We start from the raw sequence: 20,393 nt of genomic DNA, 5'->3' as shown, positions 1-20,393 counted from the left end.
TATCAAGTTATCGTTTCATTTTCGGTAGTAATTCCATCGCACCCATCGCGCAGTTTCTATACCAGGGCAGCGGGGCAGCCAAAGCAACAGGTGTTTGGATTTTTAATATCTCTCTCTCTCTTCGTCCTAGAGCGACATAAAAAAAAGGAGTCTAAAGGATTGTATAAAAATAGCTCGTAAAAATGTGTAACAATTCTTTTTTTAAAGCGCCAGCAGTTTTCTGATGTTTTCAAAGAGGGTCCAGGGGGAAAGCGCAGATTCACTCCGATAATTTACCAAATAATATAAGGGAAAAAAAAAAGAATCTATACAACCCACGGATTGATTCTTAGATTATTAGCTGGTTGATGCTGTTATCCATACATAGGTCTGTGAATGCATAATTACAACCTTGTAACACAATCTGGCACTAATTTTCGGGGCATTGTGTCTAAGGCGGAGCGGCGTTTGTTAATGCCTGGGAAACCTTGTCAAACAAGACCAGCAGCCCAACAATGGAGGGGCCCAGTGTCTTTTTCTTGGCGCTAGAACAAAAAAAAAACCCGATGATGCCCAGTCAACTTTGACCGACATTCAAAAGAGCGTTGCTGGCCGCGCCTGCTGGTCTCTCTATACCATTATGTTCATATTTAGACAAACAAACCGTTAGGGAAAATAAAAGCCGTTTTTACTTGATAAACCTCCCGATCTCCCCTTGATTTTTATTTAATATTTATCTTGAAACCATTTCTGGGTCGTTTCATCAAGTTTTTCCTGTAATAATTGCGCTAGAAAGTCTCATAAAATAAAATAAATAAAAAAGATTGAATCACCAGAATTCTCGGTGTAGGCACAGCGATTATTCTGATGATTATTACGCAATTCCGAGATGCGCTCGGGCTAATCTCCAAGAATTCGAAGAAGTGGGAGGGGAAAAAAATAAAAATAAGAGGAGAGTGGAATTTCACGTCATCATCAACACACAAAAGCTGATGCACCGTGGATAATCCGAAACTCCTCTGACCAATTAGACAAATCTATCTCATCAGTAAAAATAGCGGCAGCAAGATAAATATATCTCTTGATGGTTTTCCTGGAACACGAGTAGAATATTTAGAATCATCAACTGTAATAAAATATCTGAATGCGAATAGAAAGAAGATAAGACCCCGGTTTGATTCATCATCTTCTTCTTTCACTTTGATACTAGTCGATGGAAGAAAAAATCGAAAATTCCACGTTTTATTCTTTCCAGATTTATTTTGCGGTGGGAAATTTGAAAATCTATTCGTGATGCTCGCGCCCTCTCAAATTATATAGGCGCAACCCGCCGATGGTATACTATACAGGCAACATATATATACTAGCTAGTCAATTTGCATATTCAACCATCTAATATATATAAGACTCCGCCGCATTGGCTTTCGTCGGCTATAAATATTATACGAAAAGAAGATTGTGATACGCACAGGTCTCTCTCTCATATATATACTGTAGGTACAGTATATATATATTTCAGAAAGATTGTTTTGCCGCCACTCTATGTAACATGACCGCCGCTGGTAGTTGTATACATTTAGCCTAGGTGCTGTAACACGTAGATATACTGCTGCCACAATTACGTCTCTATCTCTTCTCAGATGGTCGGAGAAGAGAGAGAGACTATCTCTTGTGTTTCACGCGCCGCCTATAGGTGTCGGATGATCATCCAACGCGGCCCGGGCAAACTTGTTAATTGACCAGGAAACACAACGCGCCGGGTATATTACGACATAACAATTGGCCCGTCACGACAAGACACACACAGCACAGATCATCATCATTTGCCTCTCTCTCTCTCCATCTTCATTCGTATATCTGCTGTGTTAGCCTCCGCCATAAATATAAGACGAACTTATAGCCGCCTCCCCCTTCTATTTAGTAATCATTTTATACCAGTTCTGTGTGTGTCTCTCTATGCGCATCTATATGGAGAGAGGAGAGTAATATACCTACGTCGGCGACTCGACGCTAATTAGCGTCGACACTCTGTGAGGTGACACCGTAAACGGCCATTCACAGCCTACAACAGCTGTTGGATATGCGTAGACAAGGGGGAGAAAAAAAAAAATGGTTAAAGGTGACAAATTGTAAACCTTGGAGGGAAAAGAAAAAATCTCCTTTGAATTATTTCGAAATCATAAAAAAAAAAAAAAAACTACCGAAAATTCACGCGGAATTTTCTCTTGTTTAACGACCCAGCAGCGGAGACTTTTGGAATAAATCAAGCACCTGCTTACACAGCAGGTTGGGTGGCTGCGCAATCTGCATTCATCAGCCGGTATATATCTCTTATAATAATACTGGGTTAGTACTTGTTTCATTATCCAGCTCGTTATTGTAACAGTAAAAATGTGGATTGCGCGCGTACATGTACGACGGAAGATAAGAAACTTTTTAGGGAAACCAACGGCCGACATTTTCACGATTGTTTTCGGTCTTCACTTGCACACATCAGCTGATGTTATCTATCTATTCGCAGCTAAAAGTGCTTCATCAGAAGAGTTGTCTAACCTTTTAAATGATTCGACTAAATAAGAGTGCCGATTATAAAGTTGTCGATTTCAATCGAGGACGACGAACGGAAGTTGAACGGATAATCACCGGGTTGTATTTTCTGTTGTGAATCAAAGACGGCGGCAATCGTCGTCGCATTCATTTTGAAATGTTATCACCCGAAAAAAACAGACGATGGAGAGATCATCCTCTTTATTCCCATTCTTTCTCGCGGTACGTAATGACAATAATCAGAGGAGAAGAATATAAGAGCCCCCCGTCAGATATCATCATCATCATCGGCGGCTTTGGGTCGTCGTCTAAGTGCTGAAGAGAGGCATGAAGAATGAGAAAAGTACAACGACAATCAGGCGAAGAAGAAGAGAACAACAAGACAACAACAACAGCACAGAAAAGAAGAAGAAGAAAAAAACACCTTGTGGGAATTGAGAAATTGTCGTCCGGGGCCGCGCGCACGGCATCTCGGCAGAGCGGCGCGAGAGCCGGGCGAAAAAGGAGCCACTGGAGGAGGTGATGGCGGCGTTTTCTCTCTTTGTGCCCATATAAGGCAAGTCATTACACGCCGTCGCCCGTTACGCACCTCCTCTATTCACAACAACAACGAGCAGCGAAAAAAGAAAAAAAAAAGACACGGCGTATTTATTTATAATGGAGAGAGTTCTTCAAGGGGGAGTCGTGAATCGTTCGTCCCGAGGAAACCCAAGGGGGGGGGATATTTAATACAATCAAACGGGCACCGGTTCAACGAGTATTTTTTTTTCTCTCTGTAAAATTGTGAACACTGAGCGAGATCTAACAGCCAACAGAGCAACCATGATGTTTTCTACACCGACTTTCAAATTTTTGTTGTGAAAAATTTGTTGATGTAGTTTGGCACTTGGTTGATAGATGGCAGCAGTTTGCAGCTTGATTTTAAAAAAGGATAGAGAAAAACGCCGCGTTCATTTGAACCGCATGTTTCCGCGTTTATTAAAATAAAAAATTAAGTATTAAGTTAATACTTAATTTTAGCCAACGGGCGACCATAGACGTCGACGTCACACGTGAACCAAAAAGTGCCGGTGTAGCAGCAAATTTTGGTGAAAACAAATTGTTCAAGTTCACTTTGCTTCAAGTGTTTCAAGTTCAAAAGTTTTTGAATTTGATTGTTTACTCATAGACAAAGTTGCGAGGTACAAAAACAAGCCTGATCTGCAGTGGTTCTACACGTGAGCTATTTAATGAACCCTGACTGAAAAAAAAACAAACAGCAAGATGAAACAGTTTCAACCATGAAACCATTTCAACGCATGGCTCAGGAATGATCCTAATCCGTACTCCGCAACGATTTAAAATAAACGCCACTCAATAGTCAGAAAGGAAAGATAGAAATGAATTTGTCCTACCTTGAAGCCTGGGAAGTTCAGCCAGGCATCCACATCCAGGTGCTCCATCCATCCACAGAAAAGTCGAATCCACCAGGAGGGATAGGTTAAAGGAAAGGGAGTCCTCGTGAATACACCCACACTCGCATGGGCGTACACGAGGACATTTAAGAAAGGGGAATTGAAGAGATCCTTTACTCGGTCGACACTGGAAGTGTCTCCAATTAAACAGGATGCTGTATAAAAAATTTCAACAATGAGTTACGATAAATATTTACAGAAACAATAAAAACAAGAAGAAGTTGAAAACAAGACAGCAGAATTTGTAAACCAGGGGAATAAACTGTAACATTATAACCTAATTGTTAATAAACAGGAGAATTGAAGGTTTCCTTGAAATGACTTGCATAAAATGCAAGTCATGCATCATCGTGCAGAATTTGGCAGGTCACATGTGGGTTAATAAAAGTAACAAAAATTATTACCTAAGCGATGATACTGTGGTTGTTCCTGATGACAGGAGGACAACAGTCAACACTTTGTCCAGCACAAGCAAAACTTCACTGTTACAATGGCTGACTCAGGCCTCGAATCTGCAAAGAGAAAAAGGTTTAAGGGGATAAATAATGCTACTCAACAAGACATAATTCACAAACTTGTAACAAGTTTAACTCTTCTATTTGAGCTCCCAAAGTCATCCCATTTTATTTTGAGCGTTTACCTGCTAAACAGCATGGAGTGGAGACTGGAGAGCATGCTGGATAGCATGGAAAGCTTCGACACCAAAGTTGACATAATTCGATGACCACATTTTTTGCTATTTTGTTTCCGTGCATCCACGTCACAAAAAGTTATCGTTCCGTTTTTCTTTGTCCTTTTAAAACTTGTATTGCTTGTATCATGCTTTTGCTTTGACGATGCTTTGCTTTGATTCATGCTTTGCCTAAAACGAAAAGTCGAAAATGAAAAGTCGAAAACGAAGCAGACGACACTACTCGTTTAATTAGCAATCCTTAAGATATCGATTATAATTTATTAAAAATCGATCCTCCCCTTAAATCCAAACCGCAAAATAAGGATAAAAGCGGTTTAATCGCCAGTGCTCAACTTCCGCTGAACGAATCGGGATTATTTCCACATCACATTGTCGTAACAAGAGAAGATGGTGGAAGGCAACGTCGTATTCACAGATAAATGTAATTACTAATTAGAGAGTATGACACAGTTGGCAAAGTAATCCACAAATCATACAAGGCATTTACACGTAAGGACTTTATTACTTGGTAATGCAGGGAATCAAAAGTGATGAGAGTTCTAAAGTTAGCTATTGGGCATACATGCCTTGAATACAAAATCAGCGGAATCATTCATTTCTTAAGATAATAAACACACTTACAATATTTATTTTCGTTAACACTTAATTTTTTATTTTAATGAACGCGGAAATATGCGGATCAAATGAACAAGTGTTCGTTTTTTGCCGGCGTTTTTTCTACCCGTTTTAATCAAGCTGGAAACTGCTGCCACCTATCAACAAAGTGCTAAACTACATCAACTAATTTTTCACAGCAATTTCTGTTGACGTCACAACAGTCTGTTGAGGTTGATTGATTGATTGACTTAACAGTTAACACTTACCATAGACAAGTTCGGGATGCTGAGTTGCACAACCGCAAAATTAGGATCGTGCGCCAACGAGTTTTTGTAACGTTGTGGGGATAGTAGAAAGCGGGTTTTTTATTATTTAAGCATAGAATTACTTATCTAATCTTAGAAATGTTCAGGATTATCGTTGTTTAGAACATTCTGCTTTTTATAGAGTAATTTTAAATGTATAATTCAGCTTAGTTTACCCATTAAAATTAAAGAAAGTCCAAGCCTGGGATGCTGTTTAGTCTTTTCTTGTGTGTTTGAGCTTGTCACTTGTCAGCAGATCTGTCAAAAAACACAAGAAAAGACTAAACAGCATCCCAGGCTTGGACTTTCTTTAATTTTAATGGGTAAACTAAGCTGAATTATACATTTAAAATTACTCTATAAAAAGCAGAATGTTCTAAACAACGATAATCCTGAACATTTCTAAGATTAGATAAGTAATTCTATGCTTAAATAATAAAAAACCCGCTTTCTACTATCCCCACAACGTTACAAAAACTCGTTGGCGCACGATCCTAATTTTGCGGTTGTGCAACTCAGCATCCCGAACTTGTCTATTTACAAATTGCGTGAACATTTTCTTGTCTTGCATGCAAATAATTCAATTTTTCTCATTGTATCAGCACGGCAAAAAATGTATTGTTTCTCCCAAAATTACTGTTACAACAAAAGTGAATAAACCATCTTTTTTTTTAATTCTATGTTGTGAAAATCGGTTGCTGTATATTAATCGTGCATTAGGATGTCAGTCACTAGAGCAACGGGACCAATAACAAAGCATTTATTTGTGACAATCAACAAAATCAGAGAACACAATACAACTAGCCATAAAATAAGTTGGAATGCTTGCTACTCAGTTAAGTAGCTATTATCTATAAGAATAAGACGAACGTTGCTGATAAGAAAAAAAGCGCTACGATTGAACGATTCTCAGCCGCTTGGAAAATCATCTGTCCTGACTCGTCGTGACTACATCATCCGGACGCCGATTAATATCGATTATGGAATTCAACAATCACCATCTCGGCTTTCTCCATCCAAATAAATAGGCTACCGGATACAGGTCTTGATAAGATTAAAAAAACGGGAAACTATTAGATACAAAATTGAATTTTCTTTCATTGCTTTTTACACCCAGCTATTACAGATTTCACATAAGTTGGTAAGTTTCCTTGTCCCAATTATTGCACAAAGCCGGACCTCTAGGGAGGGTTGCACTGATCTCTGATAACTCTCCGCCGTTCCACGCTGCATAGTGTTCTTGTTGCTTAGATGCTTGTCTTCGTCCCAAAGCGGCTTCCTGCTCTCTCTCTTTCTCAAAGGCAAAATCCGTCTGGATAGTTTCAGTTTCATAGGACACTCCCGCTTTCTCCGTTCATGTAAAACCAGGTTAACTAGTTACTTTTTTGTCCCTTGAAATCTTATAAAAGGCACTAAAAATCTTTTTCTTTTCATCATTTACTGGCCGACCTTCAACCGCATCATGAATCCCCATCGTGTAATCAGCACGGTAAAACGGCATTCAAAGTCTAACACTTTATAATTTGACAGTACTTAACAAATTCATTTTACATTACAGCTGATTTTCTTGGTCGTCTGCTGCACATTTTCGTTATCGGACGATTCGCAAGATCAAGCATTCAAAGCTTTGGCCGACCTCTCTGCAGTCGGCAGTCGTCGAAGTTATGGGGCTGGACCTTCTTCTTCTTACGCGTCGTACGGAAACCAATACCAATCCGTTCCAGTCCCAGTTCCCATAAGCCCAGTCACGTCTTACGGCTATGGACAACCTCAAGTGATCCTTCCAAAGGCTCCTAAAGCCAAAGGATGGATGAAAAGCATTTTCAAGTCGTCAAACAAGGGCGCCACATCAGCCTACCCTTCTTACGTCATACCATCATACGGATCATCTTATACTTCTCAATATAGTGGCAAATCGCCGTACGCAGAGCGATACGGTGACTACCCAACTGGCTACAATAACGGTTACTCCGGGTCTTACGGGTCTTCCTACGCTCCAGCCTATGGTTCCGGATCTTACGGGTCTTCTTTCGCCCCAGAATTTGGATCATCTTACAACAACAGAGGCCCATTGATTCCTCCCTATCAACCAAACTTTGGTGGTATAGGAGGTTTCGGTCTGGATTTCCCACTGCAACCGCCACTAGTCGGCTCATCGCTCTATGGATCGCCGGGGTATGGATCGTTTTACGGCCTCAATTATGCCGGAGTCGGTGGGAATATAATCGGAGGAAATATAGCAGGAGGATCTTTCGGGTACGGCGGATACCAGCAGCAGCAGTCTTATACGCCCACCTTGTTTGGCGCATTCGATAATTATCGAGGTCCGATTTACAACGGTGGATTTAGACCAACGCTGGGGCCGTACGGCGGAAAACCGTTTAGCGATTTGCTCTCGGTGACAGATTCGTACGGACGGCCACTATTCCCTTATCCTTCGACCGATGCTCTGTTTGCTAAAAAATCCGATTCCTAATTGCTTTCCCAAGAAATTCTGCCTTTGTTGTTTTCTCAATTTTCTCAACGTCCGGTACGATGTTTCCCAACTGATTTTGTCGCCACTCATCTACGTGAAAGGGTCGTTACATAATGCAACAACACTAACCAATCATAAGCGTCATTTATTTTTATGTTATGTGTTAAAGCTTGAAATATGTGGAATCTCATCAAGGATAGATAATCTAACGGGATAGATGCCCTGATTATGTATGTTTTCAATATATATTTTTGCCTTGACAGATTGTCTGCTGGAAGAAATAAATCAATTACAATTTGAATTTTCAACAATTTAATTGCGTTACATCAATTTTAGGTAGCATTGATATCGTTCTATAAACTCCGTCTGACGAAGATCTCAACAGCTTAAAAGAGTCTTACACTTTACAATCCTATTTAGATCATTAATTTAAAAAAGGAACTGGGAATTTGATAAAAAGAAGTTATAAATACATTAAGTCTATAGGAAAACTAAAAGAAAAATAGCATTAGTCTTTCTACATTTAGTTTAAATAGAATAAATGAAACCCAATAACTTGAACCAGGAACTTTATTCCATTTTAGCAAACGGAATTTGTGCGTTAGTTTTTATCAACATCGTATTCAACTTCCGCGATTTCTTTTATGACTTGAATATCTAATCTAGCCTGACTATGAACTGCTCATGTTAACGAGCGAAACTCGCTTTTCGTCTAGATTACGGTATTTTCTTCATGCTGAATATAAAAAAGATCTTTTTATCGAAAATTAAAATCAAGTATAAATGAATTAATCAATTTCAAATTTGAAGTATAAATCTATACACAGCGAGAGTGAAAGGAGTCCCAAATAAACTGCTGGTCGTAAGTTCAAAATTTCCGCTCCCGTAACCTCGGCTGATGCTTTGGCCTATAATCAAATGTACTATTATACCTGTCCAAATTCTGTCAGCGGTGTTCGACATTTCCTCTTATTCAATAACCTGTTAGAATTGGTTCCTCTTGCTCTGTTCTAGTTTTTCCTTATATCATCTAGACTTTCCTACTTCCTTTTGTCGCCTCTATGACCAGACAATTTTTTCACAGCAAACATTTAGTCATTTCTAACTTTCTTTTTTTCACAATAGGCATAGACTTTGTACAATCTTTCTTTGAAACCCCCTCGAAAAACATAAACCCGATCATAAAAGTCAATATAGCTAAAGGGTTAAAGCTCCTCCCTCTTTCTAAGGACATTTGAATATCAGGAATAATATTGAAAGACACGCGACGATTGTTTTTGGGAGATCTATTGACCATTCGAATGCCAAGTTATAGGTTATGACACCTGTGAAAGCCTCAGCCTCTTTTCCTTCTCTCGAGCCCGCTTTGATACTTGATGGACAGTCTAGTCCGATAAAAAGCCGCTCAGAACGGACCGAACAGCATCAGTTTCCTAGCAGCAACAGCAGCAAAGTCTCAGTAGCAGCTTTCGGCAAGCCAGCAGCGCAGCTTATTTCTTAAAAACAAATATGGCTCTCGTCAAGGTAAATTCGAGTTTACTGATGCTGTTTGGTCGGGCTCAATTCTCAATTACACTTTATTTATGGCTATACAATAACTGTTTGTAAAAATTAGGTTCTGTGTCTGTTCGCTATCATCCAATTTTCCGCCGCCCAATTGCTTGGTGGTTTTGGAGGTTATGGTGGATACGGCGGGTATGGCGGTCTAGGATTGGGTGGACTCGGGTATGTAATTCATACAAGTTGACAATTCACGATGATTAATTCGGTATGATTTAAAACGATTGCTATCCTTTGAATAGATATGGAGGCTATGGAGGCTATGGAGGCTATGGAGGACATGGAGGATATGGAGGATATGGAGGATATGGAGGCTATGGAATCAGTCCTTACGGTAAGGGAAATTGAAAAACGATTTAAATAAATAGTCGTTTGGATTAATTCATTTGAATTAACTTCTTAAAAGGTTACGGAACTAGCTATTATGGTGCGAGCCCGTATGGTTTTAATTCCGCTCTGTACGGAGGATACGGCGGCTATGGTGGTTACGGGGGTTACGGCGGTGGTTACGGTGGTTACGGCGGTTACGGGTAAACAAATTCAAAAATATTATAATCAACAATTATAATCGCGATATCAAAATTATAATTGATTGTGATACCTTTTTGTTTTAGTTACGGCAGCAGCTACGGCTATGGTCGCGGCTTGTACGGTGGCTATTCCCCTCTCGCCGGCCTTTATTAAACAACAGGTATACTTTCCGTTATCAACATTGTATGGGCCAACACAATTTTAATTCTCGTCTTGATTTCAGTTTCATTTCAGCTATGTTTTTTTCGTCCCGTCTTCAAAATATCTGTACATGGAACATGTAGAACAATTTTAGAATTTTATTATATACTCCCCATCCTTAAGGCATCTTTTAAAAATCTTTCTGGCTAGTTCTGTCGGTTTGAATATAAATACAACTTCCCAATGGCAATTTTAAATTGTGGTTTACTTAATTGCTTCGTAATTTTGGGTGTCTAACGTTTCAGTTTGCTATTGTCAACAATCTGATATATTGAAAATGAGCAGAGTACAACTTAAACAAGCTATATCCCAAGCAAATTGCCTGAATGCCTTGAACATTTATTTTAAGATTTCTTCTAATCTAGCCATTTTAGTGGCCTCAGTATGGCCTTTGACAAAAATAAGCTATGTCTGTGACTGCCTCTGCTAGCTTTGTACACTACAAAATAATGTACATCAGGTTTACAAAATTAAGACAAACATACCTGCCAAAATACTAGAATGTCCATTAAAATGTCCTTGAAGTTGGTGTATCGATTATTTCTAGTATTTTCTCACACTCTCAAAAATAGAAGGAAGAAAAACATGACGTTTCATTTGTCGTTCGTTAAATTGTAGTCTGCAATCTGGAATGGCCCAGTTATCATTTGCCAGTTTGCGAAAATAGTCAAAAATTGACTCAAAAGTTATTTTATAATTGCCTTTAAGAGTTTTTTTATAGAATTAAAAAAAAAATTACTGGGTAAAAATAAAAACTAAATAAAATGATGAAATTAAATTAATCGAATCAAGTTGGAACGCTAGTAACTATACGAAAAATGTCATAAACACCGTCGGGGTTCTTATAAAACTAGACCTGTCATAATAAATGTAATCTGGTTATATGCTGGAAACGTCAGTTGAAATGGGCAAAATAAACCTAATTGGAGCCCAAGGAAGATATAACTTCTAATAAGTACTATACCCACAGTTAAGAGCCTTATAATTAATTGCAAATACCAATAACTGGAACAACCCTTATTTAAAAAAAAAAACAGTAAATTAGAACACAAGTCAAGTGCCTGTATGGATTTAATTTTCCCAATCTCTTTTCCCTTTGTTATGTGTGTCAACTGCGCAACCGACGAAGGGTTAACCAGCGCATAGACGGATAACAATTGAGGTTCAAAACGAGCAGCCTTTTGTTTTCCTTGAAAAAATCCTTGACAGGTAAAATGACCCAGACTGTTTTCCGGTAATCTAAAAGAAGTCCAACCCTCTTCCTCCAATTCTCTTCCAAGTTAGATCGGCGGCATATGTATGACCCAATCCGCTATTGTTTGGTTGTGACACGATCCTGTCGCGTTGTCGCGTGATGCCATACATCCTCATATTCACAATAAGAAAAAAGGCGACCATCAAGAGTAGGCTACCATTCAGCCGCGTTTCCTTTTCTTTTCAAACCCCAAAGCGTCTGAAAGGGAAATCAACTTTTTTGTGTAACGAGTTCCCAAGGTTATTTGTGATGTCGGATAACACACACACAAAAAGGAGCTGGACATTACCGGACTTGTCGTAATCATAAATCCTCTGAAATATACTTTCAGCTGTAGCAGAGGCGGGATTTATCGTGTGTATAGTATAGTACCGAGAGTGGGCGTACTCTATCCTGTACCTCTAGAGGATGTCGGGAATGTTTAAATAAGCCGAACGTGCAACCACTTGGATCGATTTAGGTCCCCAGCTTAGCTTTCTTTCATTTTCAGCGGTATGGAACTCTCCGTCAAGGTATGAAACATTTAAGTTCATTTTAGATTTGTGTTCCGAATGATTTTTTAAATACTAAATTATAATGCCTTATGCAGGGCATTTTTCTGCTGATTTGCATGGCCGCCTATACTCGGGGTGATGAACTCTCAGTCGAATCACCGGCAGTATCTAAATCGGCGCCACTTTTAGCTCCTGTCCGTCCCCAGGTAATGAAATAATTGATGAGGTTTCACTTTCGTTTGCATCACATATTCAAAGGCGGGGTCCATATCATTTATGCACAGCCTCTTCTCCCACCTGCTGCTGCGGCTGCTAGCGCCGACTATGGATTCCGTTACGCGGTCAACGACTTTAAAGGCAACGAGCATTCGCACCAGCAGAGACGCGTCGGCAATTCAGTCACCGGCCAATACAAAGTCTTGTTGCCCGACGGCCGATTGCAGACGGTTACGTACATCGCCGACGAGAACGGCTACCGGGCCAAAGTGGATTACACTCCTGGCCGTCCGGGAGAGGCTACCACAGCTGGCCTTGGCGTCCCGCCACCTCCGCAGCAAGGGTCATTAAGACCCGGGCCCTTCAACGTTGTCCCGTTTGCCGCCCAGAAAAATGCTGATGCCGAAATGGCCGCTGTTGAAGAGACGCAAGGACAGAGTCCGCTTCTGCGGCGAGATGACGCCGTTACCAAGGAGGATATCCTTGATGTTGAACAAGTTGATCTGCCATCAGCCGGCGATGATGCAAGTGACGCGGATGAAGATGAACGTCCGACTGTCAAAAGAGGCACCAGGAGACTCGGGTCCATGGCAGCACCAATCAGGCTGGCCTATCCAACTTACAGCAGCCGAGCTGGCCGCGTTCGATTCAACACGGATTACACCAGAGGACCTCGGGTGGTCGGACCCATTCTCAGTTATAGGTCACCCTACACCCTAGCCCGTTTCGCCTATTAGTATTAGCCGTCATCCGTCAAATTTTGACTTTTCCCCAATCAACAGAGGGACTATATGATCCCCATTAAAGTACTCGTTCGTCGAACAAACTAAATAGAAACTAAAATGATTGAACTGCAATACATCGGACCCATTTTTAAAAAATACTTGACACACTTTTTTTGTTCGGAACGAAATTATCTGATAACTTATAACGAGCGAATATATAATCGATTTGGCGCGCTCTACAGCATTTCAGCGCATGACTCGCAACTCTCAAATTCTCTTTCCACACAGCATCGACCGAGTTGTAATCAATTGATTATCGGTCCATCCATGGGAGCTAGAATGGAAGCGCTGTGACACACGCACACGATGCCTATAAATCTATAATTTCCCAGTCATCACGCCCGTCGTCACAATGAATGATTCACGGACGGCTAGTTTCTCAATGAAGTGGTCTTCAATAAAACTTGGGTGATGAACAATTTTTTATTTTTTGTATATAGATTTCGTCTCCCACTGGGAGGCGAACTATAAATCCATTATGGCGACATAAGATGACAGTTACAGTCTGATATTAGACGGGCATCGCGCACTATATAGATCTGTTCGCTAGCTCAGACTATAAAAGAATGCGATCGTTATAATAGAGCCGTCGTTGATGAGTGTGCAGCACGCGGGAGTCTCTCACGAACTCCCCCAGCGTCATGGGGGAGCATTTTTGTTCTTCCCCATATTTTTGCTGTTCGAACGGCTGATGCCTTTTCTCTATTCGTCGTATAATCGAAAGTGAATTGGAATGCATGCGATCGAGAAAAAAGGGCCACACACATTTATTTCGTGACAGACATGCGACTGTCGCCAAGGATTGCGACACGCACTATATCCTGCTATGAGATAACACATTTTCGCTCAAAGTCATTGAATTCCCTTTTTGGCGAATATGTCGACAGCAGCAGCAGCAGCAGTCGACATCACGGACTTGACAGCAAGGGGGGATTTCGTTATATAGTTCCTTGTGGCTTCCATCGCGGATGACAAATGTTGATTTCATCAACCGGAAATAACTTTCGGGGAAATACGACAAATAATATGCCCTTGAAATATACTACTGTAGACATAACTTCGCCCGTTCTATTATTTGTTTTCCCATTCAGATGTGGCGTTCCATTTATTCTTTTGAGTGAAATAACAAGGATTTCCTCGTCTCTATGTGCAAGTTTCCAGCATATCCTCTTCCGCGTACATATCAACTTGTTTTAATAACTTTACCAGTCGCGGTATTATACCGGTTTCCTAAATTATGTGCAGTGATATTACGTACGCTAATAGGAACGGCTCGTGACTCATTTGATTTAGAAAGTGCTACACGCTAATATAGACTAGCTACTAGGTTCGTCTCTCTATGTGTACGATGTAGTTTATCCCTGTTCCGGCCCACGCAGCAGGAGTCAGACTTATAAGTCAGATCAACGATGATGGCATGCAACATAATACTTTCTCTTTTCTGTAGAAACAAACTTTTGTCAACCTTTCCACCTCCTGTTTCGGCAGCGTGTGGAACGCGTTCACTTTTCATTTTCTTTCCTTCTGTCTCAGACGGAACGACACACGCAAACGCACAGCTGTGGAGATTGGCTAATATGATTTCGTATCCCTTATTACTACCTCAAGAGATGAAGGAGTGTCTCTATGGCCCTTTTCTTTTCTTGTTAGACAAACGCGTGTGTAGCGGATTTAGCTGTCGGACAATGAAGACTAGATATCATTTTGGTTTTCCTGGTGAAAAGAAACATGGAGAAAAATGATCAAAAGGATATAAAAGGTGGTCGGGTCCGCAGGTTTTAATTCAATCACTTAACAACGGATGTCCAGAGCAGTTGAGGATAAAGCCACCATGTTATTCTATGTATAGTTTTATTTAGAAATCATTTTCCATTTTAATTTAACTCATTTTTCCTTCATTCGGTAGACCTTCTAAATTATGTCAACTTTGATTGTGTTTATTTTTCAGTGTTTCCTCGCTGTTGGATTTGCGGCCGTGGTTCAGGTAAGATAATTAAATCTTGCGGTGGTTTTCAATCGATATTTACTGGTTCAATTCAATCATCTCGTAAAACAAAAAAAAGGCTGGATTACCCGAAGCTGGTGGATTTCGGTACGCCGTGAACGATTTCAACGGAAATGAGCAATCTCACCAGCAAAATCGCGGACCAGGCAACGCCGTTAACGGCCAGTACAAGGTCCTTTTACCAGATGGACGTTTACAGACGGTTACCTACATTGCAGACGAAGGTGGTTACCGGGCTAAAGTAGACTACACTCCCGCTGCTCCCGGAGAGGTATATTTACACAATTTGCCATGAAAGATGTGCGAAACTAAAATTTCAATTGAACTTTTCTATACAGGCCACGACTGCTGGCAAAGGATTACCTTTACCAGCCACTTCTCGATTTTCTAGCGTGATTGGCAATGGATACGTATCCGGTGTAGGAGGAGGATTTGGGGCAAGCGCTTTCGGTGCCGCGCCTTACGGAGCTGGAGCCATCGCAGCAGGTATAACGTAGTCTAAACAGTTCATTGCGTGACTCACGCACGGAATAATTAAAAATAACTGTTGTGATCACTCAATGTGTGTGTATAGGTGCTTTGGGGGCTGCTGGATCGTACGGATCTGGATTTGGCTTCGGTGGCGCCAGCTACGGCGGGATGTTCAACCAATTCTCTGGCGGATATGGAGCTGCTGGATTTAGTGGAGGAGCTGGATATGGCGGAAGTGCTGGATATGGCGGAGGGGCTGGATATGGCGGGGTCGCTGGATATGGCGGAGGGACTGGATATGGTGGGGTCGCTGGATACGGCGGGGCTGCTGGATACAATACAGGAAGTTACGGAGGATTTGGAGGCGGCAATAATTACGGAGCCGGAGTATCCGGGGGCTATGGGTAAATTAAGTTTTATTATATAAAAGAGAATGTTTGCAAACATAGTCAAAGAAGAACAAGTACACAGTAATTGGAAGAACATTTTTAACAATTCACCCTTTTCATTATTTTGTTTGAAGGTATTCATCTCCGATCTTTGGAGCTTTGGGATACAACCCGATTGGACATTCTTCCGCTTCTCCGGCCGGATACTCGTACGGCTATTCAACGCCTTTCTCCCAAGTCTATTCATACAGCAATATCTTGGGCTAGAGGTTTATTACTAGATAATATCCTATACACGAAACCCTATCAACTTGATTGATCAAATAACCCAGACATATTATTCGCAATAAGATGCACCTGCATTCTTAATTCCATTTTTTTTAAACAATGTATAAACCGCATTCTGTATAAATACCAATCGCGAAACGTTTTACGGTATTCACTGAATAAAGAATTTTGAGCATACACATCATATTGTTGACGAAATTGAACGATTTATTGAATCACGAGTCGGGAAATGTGAATTCTTGTTATCGGTGTATCATTCCACGCGATACTGCGAATTAATTGCAAATGTACTATAATTTGAGATGTTTAGACTAACTGGGCCATTTCTATATCATGTTATGTACTTTCTCTTCTTCCAGGTGCACTGTTACAAAATCTAGTATGCACACAGAATCTTCTAGATGCTATAGTCTTAATTAGCAAAAGGGACTATCCGTGGGGAAATCCATGCGACTTTCAACAAAATGTCTTTGTATTTTTACAGACAAAAGTCGCCCTTCAAACTCTACTTATAGAATGGCCACAGCAGAGCTCTCCTTTTTATTGTCTTCAAGCGCATATCTTTTGTTGTATATGCGTATTTATTTTTAAAGAAGAAACTTGGAGCTATTGTGCATCAAATCAACTTTGAGGAAAGCACACTCAACAATCAAAATGATGACCTTCTCGAATGGCTCTCTCTAGCTTTTATATGTCAACAAATGTTGACAACCAGACACAATCAACTTCTTAGTTGACATTCCTTCTCATACGCGAGACGGAAGAATGTATTGGTGTACGTTTGCTATTACACTGCAGCTCCGATTACCTGGTCGATCGATGCTCTTATTTATTAACAAATTCCTCTTTTGCGTAACATAATCTGCGATAAGTTTCTTTTTTGGGTTAGCAGCAACGTTTCGGTTGGTCTTTCATACATATTTCTATTATCTGGGGCTCAAATCAACAAGTCGTCTTGAATATACAAGTATATAGTCCCCTCACCTATATACCTGCTCTCAAAATGGTCGTAATAATATCGCGCTGATGGGGGGAAAGAGTTCGGAGAAATCCCTTTTGTTATACCTGCTGGATGTCTGAAAATAATTGGCCGATCAATACGCCACCGGATTGTAATTGCACCAACGTCGGCAGGTGAAAGTAAATCGCGAAGCGCTCAAGGTTTAATAGATACGCAAACACGTTTTGCAGCAAGTGAGATTGACTATATAAGGCTCGCACCTGACGATAGAAAAGTATATTCTGTCATCAGCAATCCATCAGAGTAACAAGTACTTTTCACTCCTCTCGATCAGCAGCACTTGAAAACAAAACAAGTAAGTTAATAAGTAACCTTATTTTATTAGTGAAAGAAAAAACCTATTTAATATTTCGATTGAATTAATTATTAGGATGTACGGAATACAATTGAAAAGCTTTCTGCACCTTGCTCTGCTTTGCGCCGCCATCAGCTTGAGTTGGTGCGGATCCGACTACACTCCGGCCAGTTATACAGTCACCGGAGATACTTCCCCACCAGGCGACGGTTACGCACTGGTAATAATTAGATTAATTCCACTTTTCATTCTTATTATCTCGAAATTTTTAAAAATGTAAAAATTGTGTGGAATATAACAGAAACAAATTGTCAACTACGAGTACGCCATCGACGACTATTACGGTAACAAACAATCCAAGAAGGAAACCATCAATGGAGTTGAATACACGGCAGTTGGAGAGTACAAAACTCTCCTTCCGGATGGCAAGACGCAAGTGGTGACTTACGAATCGGGACCCGAGGGACACAAGGCTAATGTCAACTACGAAGAAGGTACTAGTTACGTGGCTCCAGTGGCAACCTACACTCCGGCCGCACCTTCTTACGAAACTCCAGCACCTACTTATGAAACTCCTGCGCCATCTTACGAGCCCGCCTACGTCGAGCCACCCTACGAAAAAGTAAATGGAATGGTTAAAACACAAATCTAGATTTAAGATATTAATTTGTGTTTATTATTGAATGAAAACAAAGGTGAAGGTGAGCTACGAATACGCTGTTGATGATTATTATGGTAACAAGCATTCCAAGAAAGAAACCATCGATGGAGACACGGCAGTAGGAGAGTACAAAACTCTTCTTCCGGATGGCAGACAGCAAGTGGTGACTTACGAATCGGGACCTTACGGTCATCTGGCTAACGTGGCTTACGAGAAGGGCGAGACCTATGCTCCGGCACCATCTTACACTCCGGCGCCACCCGCTCCAGTCTACACTACAGAGGCTCCAGTTTATACTACAACTACACCAGCTTACACCACAGAGTATACCACCACTACACCCGTTTCCACGACCGAGTACACTACAACTACACCGGCTTACACTACCACTACACCGGCTTACACTACAACTACACCCGTCTACACCACTACTACACCAGTTTACACCACTACTACACCAGTTTACACTACTACTACACCGGTTTACACTACCACTACTCCGGTCTACACAACAACTACCCCCGTCTACACCACTACTACACCGGTCTACACTACAGAGTATACCACAACTACACCTGCATACACTACTACTACACCGGTTTACACTACAGAGTATACTACCACTACACCTGCTACTACTACACCGGTTTACACTACTCCGGCTCCCGTTTATACTACAACTCCGGCTCCATACACCCCACCTGCTTACAGCCCACCAGCCTACACTCCTCCAGCCTACACTCCTCCAGCCTACACTCCTCCGGCTTACACTCCTCCGGCCTACACTCCACCGGCCTACACTCCCCCGGCATACACTCCACCGGCCTACAGCACACCGGCTCCTTACAAGGCACCACCTATTGCACCATACGTACACACGAAAACGTCGGTTCAGTACGTAAAAGTACCTTACGTCGCTCCAGCTCCGGCTCCTTATTACGCACCAGCTCCTACCTACGAAACTACCACTTATGCCCCTACCACTTATGCCCCTACCACTTATGCCCCTACCACTTATGCTCCTACTACCTATGCACCAACCACTTATGCACCTACCTATGCCCCAGCTCCTGCTTACGCTGCACCATCTTACAGCGCTCCTGCTCCTTCTTACCCTGCATATCCCCCCTACGCCATTTCGTCTTACCCTGCTCCCGTTCCTCAGTACCCTGCTCCGGCTGCTCCAGCTCCATCCTATTACGTTGCTCCAGCTAAAATGCCATCCTACGCTGCCCCTAGCTACTCTGCGCCGACACCCATGATGTCCGGCTACGGTAGACGATAGGCCCGACTCCGGTCGTTTGTCGTTCGGTCATCAGAATCCTGCCTTAACATTTAAACTTTTCAATTTCAAATGTTTACACACTTAATGACGCCATGAACTTTCTTGATCTTTATTATTTTTTTAGTTTTTCTTATAGTTAGGTAATAGTTCAATCTATATGACATAACATTTCCAATTCAATTTCAATTCAATATGTTGATGCAAAATGGAAAATACATTTAATTCAAATTCCTAATCCATTTTCTGCGTTGTATTCTTGGAATCGCGGTGGTTACTACATTAATTGGATGATTACACGTCAATTTGGCAGCAGAATGTAGAAAACGATTTGCGACCAAGTCACACAAGACCTTGCAGTTGAAATGTGTTTAGGTGTAATAACATGTAGTTGGCCACGCCATTACGTCGTGATTTATTGCCTCGTAATATTAGAGAGAGGAGCATTCAACGTCGTAACTCTATGGAAAGCCTTTGAACTCGAATAAGAATTCTACGGTCAGCGGAAGTAGCACAATCATCGAAAATGACATCACGCGGGAGATTTATAATAATAATAAGGAAAAACGTGAATGAAAAATGATGGCCACTTTGATCGCAGTTGAAGTACTAGGTATTCGTCCAATATTTTTGATTTAGATAAGAAATGTATCAAAGAGTATATAATAGGAATAAGCGAGATCCGGCTGATTCATCACGGTAAAAGTTATGACGTCACAAAGTGGAGAGCACATACGTCTTATATACGGCGATTCTTTTTTTCGCCGTATTTATCGATCGCCGGGGCGGATTCTGCCAAGTCAGTTAGTTGATTAACAACGACGTGCAGTCCACAAAAATAGCAGCACTAACTATATACATCACAACAGTCGAGTCTGAGAAATAAT

At 41.1% G+C, this 20,393-nt stretch overlaps 5 protein-coding genes and 1 long non-coding RNA gene across 7 annotated transcripts; 5 read left to right on the top strand and 1 right to left on the bottom strand.

Moving 5' to 3' along the window:
- Positions 1 to 2,712: 2,712 nt before the first annotated feature.
- On the bottom strand, positions 2,713 to 4,831 carry LOC124199554. Its single transcript, XR_006876878.1, has 4 exons — positions 4,621 to 4,831; positions 4,385 to 4,492; positions 3,921 to 4,135; positions 2,713 to 3,120 (listed from the first exon to the last, which is right to left on the bottom strand). It is a non-coding gene; the product is annotated as an uncharacterized LOC124199554 (long non-coding RNA).
- A 1,994-nt stretch (positions 4,832 to 6,825) lies between these two features.
- On the top strand, positions 6,826 to 8,353 carry LOC124199702 (shematrin-like protein 1). Its single transcript, XM_046595618.1, has 2 exons — positions 6,826 to 7,065; positions 7,135 to 8,353. The coding sequence occupies exons 1-2, from the start codon at positions 7,039 to 7,041 to the stop codon at positions 8,050 to 8,052; spliced, it is 945 nt and encodes a 314-aa protein (XP_046451574.1). The 5' UTR covers positions 6,826 to 7,038; the 3' UTR covers positions 8,053 to 8,353.
- Positions 8,354 to 9,416: 1,063 nt separating this feature from the next.
- LOC124199700 (keratin-associated protein 19-2-like) lies at positions 9,417 to 10,541 on the top strand. Of its 2 annotated transcripts, none has more exons than XM_046595617.1 (6): positions 9,417 to 9,576; positions 9,668 to 9,777; positions 9,855 to 9,946; positions 10,019 to 10,132; positions 10,226 to 10,303; positions 10,367 to 10,541. In XM_046595617.1, exons 1-5 carry the CDS (start codon positions 9,562 to 9,564, stop codon positions 10,294 to 10,296), a joined length of 402 nt encoding a protein of 133 aa, XP_046451573.1. In that variant the 5' UTR covers positions 9,417 to 9,561; the 3' UTR covers positions 10,297 to 10,303; positions 10,367 to 10,541. The 2 variants fall into 2 exon arrangements, with proteins under 2 accessions (XP_046451573.1, XP_046451572.1); XM_046595616.1 differs by having other exon boundaries at positions 10,019 to 10,142; positions 10,227 to 10,303.
- A 1,440-nt stretch (positions 10,542 to 11,981) lies between these two features.
- On the top strand, positions 11,982 to 13,207 carry LOC124199256. The gene is made up of 3 exons (XM_046595006.1): positions 11,982 to 12,111; positions 12,189 to 12,299; positions 12,378 to 13,207. The coding sequence occupies exons 1-3, from the start codon at positions 12,094 to 12,096 to the stop codon at positions 13,044 to 13,046; spliced, it is 798 nt and encodes a 265-aa protein (XP_046450962.1). The 5' UTR covers positions 11,982 to 12,093; the 3' UTR covers positions 13,047 to 13,207.
- Positions 13,208 to 14,848: 1,641 nt separating this feature from the next.
- On the top strand, positions 14,849 to 16,424 carry LOC124201220 (glycine-rich cell wall structural protein 2-like). Its single transcript, XM_046597730.1, has 6 exons — positions 14,849 to 14,937; positions 15,043 to 15,078; positions 15,158 to 15,370; positions 15,438 to 15,585; positions 15,674 to 15,974; positions 16,094 to 16,424. The coding sequence occupies exons 1-6, from the start codon at positions 14,896 to 14,898 to the stop codon at positions 16,224 to 16,226; spliced, it is 873 nt and encodes a 290-aa protein (XP_046453686.1). The 5' UTR covers positions 14,849 to 14,895; the 3' UTR covers positions 16,227 to 16,424.
- Positions 16,425 to 17,483: 1,059 nt separating this feature from the next.
- Positions 17,484 to 19,744, top strand: LOC124199489 (DNA-directed RNA polymerase II subunit RPB1-like). Its single transcript, XM_046595313.1, has 4 exons — positions 17,484 to 17,563; positions 17,639 to 17,783; positions 17,865 to 18,185; positions 18,259 to 19,744. Exons 2-4 carry the CDS (start codon positions 17,640 to 17,642, stop codon positions 19,507 to 19,509), a joined length of 1,716 nt encoding a protein of 571 aa, XP_046451269.1. The 5' UTR covers positions 17,484 to 17,563; position 17,639; the 3' UTR covers positions 19,510 to 19,744.
- The last annotated feature ends 649 nt before the right edge of the window (positions 19,745 to 20,393 follow it).

Source organism: Daphnia pulex, chromosome 8 (genome assembly GCF_021134715.1).
Source record: "Daphnia pulex isolate KAP4 chromosome 8, ASM2113471v1".
Lineage (NCBI taxonomy): Eukaryota > Metazoa > Arthropoda > Branchiopoda > Diplostraca > Daphniidae > Daphnia > Daphnia pulex.
This window is presented reverse-complemented; position numbering and strand designations above follow the sequence as displayed.